Source organism: Echinops telfairi, unplaced genomic scaffold (assembly GCF_000313985.2).
Source record: "Echinops telfairi isolate 266 unplaced genomic scaffold, ASM31398v2 ScPeMD7_19;HRSCAF=73, whole genome shotgun sequence".
NCBI lineage: Eukaryota > Metazoa > Chordata > Mammalia > Afrosoricida > Tenrecidae > Echinops > Echinops telfairi.
The window spans coordinates 9831951-9838009 of NW_022103916.1; the positions used below are offsets into that span (position 1 = coordinate 9831951).

At 39.4% G+C, this 6059-nt stretch overlaps 1 protein-coding gene across 1 annotated transcript in view; it reads left to right on the forward strand.

The window, feature by feature from the left end:
* MAOB (monoamine oxidase B) overlaps positions 1–6059 on the forward strand; it is a 116041-nt gene that overhangs the window by 102090 nt on the left and 7892 nt on the right. Inside the window, exons 9-10 of the mRNA XM_045288277.1 lie at positions 791–844; positions 3281–3338. Of these exons, the coding sequence (XP_045144212.1) occupies positions 791–844; positions 3281–3338 (112 nt within the window). The remainder of the gene's footprint in view (positions 1–790; positions 845–3280; positions 3339–6059) is intronic.

The window sequence follows — 6059 nt, forward strand, 5'->3', positions numbered from 1 at the left end:
TCTTTCTGTTTTTAAAAAATGTATTCAATGAATAAGTTTTTCTTAAAGAAATAGAATCCTGGTAACATTTTAATATTTGTTATATCTAATTTCACGTTCCATATATAATGCTGGGGGGATTTCTTGTGAAGGTTGTGTGGACTTGGTCTGATATTTCTATTTTGTTGCCTTCTGAGATTGTCCGGGTCTCCCTCGAGAGTCTAGGCCATCCCCAGCCTCTGCCTGTCAGGGACAAACTGTGCTGCTGGGCTATGACTTGAGGGCCAGAACTTGGCCCAGAAAGGCAGTTACCAGGAAGAACAAAAATTGAGCTCTACCATAGGATAGGTATGCGTTTATCTCAGCAAGAACCAAGGATTAGGATTGACATATCAAAGCCTGTTGTGAAGTTGAAGGCAATCATTGAGCTAGAAATCAGAGACAAATTCCAGAAGGCTGGATGCTAAGGAGCAAAGGCTGAGAGAAAATGGAAGGGCTCAGACATTGCCTTAAGCAGGCAGGTAAGGTCTGGCTCATTTACGTTGACCATCAGCCATAATGGGGGTTGTAATGTGAGCCAGTCCTAGGAGTAGCCCAGGCAAAAACTATGACCATTCATCTATTTGTCAGCCTTTTGAATCCTTGAAGCTAAAAGCAACCTTCAGTGTCAAGAATAAAAGTAATATGTAGATAGTAAAACTCTGAACTTAAAAAACAAGATAGTGTTTCTTTGGAGTTTTGAGGCTGTGGTTATGGGATCAGGATTAAAATAATCAGTAATTTATTCCTTTTTCTTGTTTCTATGCTTTAGGTTTATCCTTTCCCACAAAGCCAGAAAACTGGCACGTCTTAGCAAAGAGGAAAGGTAAGAAAAAAGGTTCATTTTTCCCCTCATTCCTTCATTATTCTCCTGCTTCTCTCCCTCCTTTTTGTTCCTGCCTGCTTTCTACCTCTTAAAAACATGTTCTTGTGTTTTAGGCGATAGTTTACATAGTAAATGAATTCCTCATTCAACAATTCATACACAAATTATTCATTTACATTGATGGGCATCCCCCAAAGGCATCCGCATTCTCTAGCCTGCCTTCTGACTTTCTCTCTCTCCAGTTTTCCTGCCCCTCCGTACTTTCCCATCTTTGTTTTGGGACTCCTTTCATTTCACGGAATTGATTGTTCTAAGGAGCACATACCTCGTGGATAAAAGGTGACCACCAGAAGAGACTTCACTCCTAAACTGAAAAGATACATCAGGGCAATATTATTGGGGGGGGTGCTACTCTGAATCAGCCCAGTAGGTCTGGTCTTTTCTATGAATTTGAGATAGACTACATTTTTTATTCTGTTCTAATTAAGAGCATGCATCATGTCCTGGGTCATAGTGTATGTAGTGGCAGGAAAGCACCATCAAGGCCTCCTCATCTTCGGCTGGGGGAGGCTGTGGTTTGTGTGAACCACGAGTCATTGCAGACTACCTGTTTCCTTGAACTTTTGGTTTCATTCACTCTTCTTTGCTCCCAATGGGAGCTCCCAATAGTTGTGTCTTATAAGGTCACTCTCAAATTTTTTGGACCCAAGATGCTACTTACCAAATTAGGATGTAGAACATTATCTTTATGAATTATGTTATGCCAATTGACCCAAATGTCCCCTGAGACTGTTGTCTTGTGCCTTCAAGCCTAGTAACTCAGCCTCACAAGGGTTTGGGACATACCTAAGCTGTTTCCATACCTGTGTTTTCTATGTGCTTTATTATACACATATACTTTAGTAGCAGTACTTATTATACATATAAATATATATCGCATATAAAAGTATACAGAAATGTCTTCAACTGTACCTATATGTGCACAGACATGTATTTCCATATGCCCTTTTGCTCCGATATAGCATACATATGTAACCACTCACAGATTCTTTTGGTTGTTATTACTATTGTTACAGAACTGTATCCAAAACTGGCCTTTATTCTTGATGGAATTTTACAAAACTAATGACTTATTCCTTGCAAATATTTTTTAAAACAAAAAAGTAACGTCAATGGCAATACAAGTTGACCTCACTTTGTGTGCGGATCAAGACCACGGAGAAGCTCAGCATCATCGGTCAGAACATGGTTAGGGCCCGACTGTGGAGCAGTCCAGCAATTGCTCAGACGCAAATTCAAATTGAAGCTGAAGCAAATGAAAACAAGTCCACGAGAGCCAAAGTACAGTATGGAGTCTATCTCACCAGAATTTAGAGGCCAGCTCGAGAACTGCTGTAACGCACTACACACTTGAAGTGTGTTTACTTCCAATGCCCCCATTACACTAAACTTCTAAAGAGCTGAAATTCATTTAACATTTGTTATATACCATTTGGTGGACTGAGCACGTAATAAACGTAGATCAGTAGTTTTTAAACTTGAGAATTTCATGAACAGTTATAAAAGCACAGATTGCTGCCTCTCCCTGTTTCGGAGTAAATTGTTCTGGAAAGAAGGATAGCTAGAAAGCGTCTTAGAAGCAAAGATGGTGAGACTTTTTAGACATGTTACCAGGCGAGAGACCCATCCCGGGAAACGGACATCATGTTCAATAAAGTAGAAGGGTAGCCCCAAAGGAGGAAGCCCCTCAAGGAGCTGGGTTGACCCAGTGGCAGCAATGATCGGCTCAAACACCATTCCAATTGTGAGGCTGGTGCCACATCTGGCTGTGCCCAGCGCTGCTATGAGTCTGAGCCCATGACAAGGGGGTGGGACGGGCTCCAGAGTTTTTATTGCTAAGGAGTGCCTAGGTGGTGCTGATGAAATGGTGGAGACCATACTGGTTTAATTTATTATTGCACAATTTATGGAAGAGTATAGATTAAAATGAAAGCTCAGAGAACTCGAGTAGCCTGCTGGGGTGTTCCCAGTATTTAAGAAGTGGAAGCAGAATTCCAAGCTTTTCTTACCACCTACTCTATCTACCGCGCTCATTGCCTTACAGTAAGTAGAGGAGAGGAATAAAGAGGGCAGTCTGGACCATAGGTTAGCTCTGCAAGATTTCCAATGCTGAGTAGGGTGGCTGATACTGCAAAGGAATACAGTGCTTTGTCTTGAATGAATGAACCGATTGCCCTGTGCTGCCAAGGATTGAAGCAAATCATCACTATAGTGTCTTTTGTAATATTGCCAATCACGAAGATGTTAAACATGTAAGAAAGAACTACGTGTTTTCTTTTTAAAAATTAAAATGAAATGTCAAAGTGGACGCGATGGCTCACTGGTCATTTGGTATGAGGGGCTGGATGACTGACTTTTGTCTTTTTTTACAAATAGACTGAAGAAACTTTGTGAGCTCTATGCGAAAGTTTTGGGATCCCAAGAAGCTCTTCAGGTAAGGCTGGTTTTCGGCCATTTCTTAAGGTGGAAAGATCTGGCTTTGCCCTCCAAAGTCTAGCAGCAACAACCCAAACCATTTGCTACTGAGTTGACTGCAACTGATGGTGACCCTATTTTTTCAGAGTAGAGTTTTAGAGATTTTAGTGGCTGATCTTTTTTACAGAAATACATAGCCATGCTTTTATTCGGAAGTGACTCTGGGTGTGTTTGAGGCTCCAACCTTTCAGTTAGCAAAAGAGCATGTGCAATGTCAGCACCTACACAAATAGGAGCCTAGAGCCCTTGTTTTTCCTTTACATGTTTGCAGAGGGCATCATGGTGCTGCTCGATTTTTAAGTGGTCTCAGGGAGTATGAGCCCTGTGTGTGCTGGTGACAGGCTCCGGATCCTACAACACAACTGTGGCTCAAGTGGTGCTAGCATTTTGCTTGAATGGGGAGGTCTTCTTTGAGCAAAACATGGCCCTACTGCACTTTGTTATGGAGTAAAAGAAGGGAGTTGCTGCTGCCTGCAGAGTCCCTAAATAGTGTAAACCGTTAACATGCTCAGCTGGTAACTGGGAAGTTTGGGTTTCTAGTCCAACCATAAAAGCCTTAAAAGAAAGTGTTGGCTGTATACTCCCCCCACCAAAATCTGTCACTGACACACCAGGTTTTTGCGAGTTGAGACTCAGTCAACTTAATTGGTTTCCTAAGTCTAGCTGAGTGCCTAGGTCCTGGCAGCCAAGACAGGAATAAGAAAGTGTTTTTCTTATCTCTGTTGATGTTGCACAAAGATGTTCCAGATTCTTAATGCTATACATAAATTAACTTATAAGCAGCCCCTAAGACTTACTCCACCTCCCATTGCCCTGCACGTAAAAATAGGATGAGCAGCTATCTTTTTCCTCTGCATCCCCTATTTCTTGCCTTGATTTACCCTTGGACATTAGGAATGGAAGGAAGACTGGAGAGTTGAACTGTTTGGAGGTAGCCTGCCAGAGGACCCGTGTACTCATAACCATAAGCAAAAGCCACCTCCTATATCAATATGTAATGTAATAAATTAGTAGTCTGGTTACATTCACTAGGCTACTGGGTTTGTAATGTTTTGACATGGGTCATAGTACTTTCTGAAAGTGATGATTAAAGCAGTTATTTGTGTAGCATCTGAAGACAATGGAGGCTGGTGTACAGATGAGCAGTTACTATGTGAGGAAAAACAATGTAATGAGTAGGCTGAAAACGTTTGACTCATTAAACAGCTGAAACCCAAATCTCCGCAACACACACTGATTATTCCTATTATGCTAATATTAACTTGTTCAACTTTGGATTGGCTTTTTTCTTCCTCGTCAAATTGTTGTGATCTTTAAATGTCATTTCTGTTCATTCTTTTCAAGCAAAATCCCACCACCCCCTTTATTGCAAATGGTTTGTCCTTAAGATAGCAGAAACACACATTCTTGAGTTTTTTCTGAATTGTTATCCAGAAAATGAATAAAAGTATTTCATTCATAAGTTTAGAGAGAAATGCAGCATTAATGAAGCATGTACTCATTATGTACTTTTGGCTTGTATATACTACTGATAAAATTTAAATATAGGCATAGCTTCTGTGCTTTTCCCTCTAGGATAATGAGAGGGAAGTAACAAATCTCAAAATGTACACACTCTAAAAACTCACTCAAAACCTCAGCTAAAAAGATTAATGTACTTGATACAATTGATGTATGGATTGTTATGAGTTGTAAGAACCCCCAATCAAGTGATTTATTTTTTTAAGAAAAGAACAACAACAAAGAAAAGAACAACAGTGCCCATCAAGAAATAAACCAAAAAATTAATTTGTCAGTTTAAAAATATTATTTAAGATCATTCACTCTGCTAGTCAAGATTTTTTTGAAGTTAATTCTGAGAATCTTGGGCTAAGGCACTTTGTAATAGAGGTTTCTCAATCAATGTGGCGTGGTTGTTGGGGGAAACTGAAGTCAAGGTGAAATCAATTGGTTTCAAATTTCCAAAAACAGTAATAATTTCTTTTTATTTGGAGAATACTATCTTCCTAAGAAGAATGCGCATAGTTCAGTCCTGAGGGTAAAAATGAGCTAGTTCTGTCCTTGTGTGTTCGTGGTTTTGACTTTACACTTGTGTCTATTGTCTGGAAGAAGGAAATTCATGGGAAAGGTGAAAAATAGATTCACATCTTTATTTTGATTGGTTGCTCAAGAGATGGCTGTAGCCCTCAGGTTCCGAGGAAAGAGGGCTGAGGGCTGCTGTGTGCTAACACCACATGTGGCTATGAACCACTTATACCTATTGGGCAAGGTTAACTTGCTAATTGAGTGTGTTATAAATAAGGATCCAGGTTCAGGTAAGAGATTGCAAAATTTTTTGGACAAATTACTTTTATTCAAAACCTATTTTTAACCAAACCTTTTCCTTTTAAAACTTTATTTTCTCTTTTCAAAATAATGCTGTTATTTGAATAAACAGTTTTAGCTTTGAAAAAATCCATTAATCCTTATCATTGCAAAAATGTATAGTTCAAGTTGAATAGTTGTGTCTAAGTAACACCACCAATAGAAATGCCTACATTCCACAAACATAAATTTACTTAATTATGCATCCCTTGGAAAGCTTATTTCTACAAAAATATAAATCTGTTCAACCTTTTTCCTTCTTGAACATATTTTACTGTTGTCTTTTCTTGATTCTACTACTCCAATAAGCATAAAT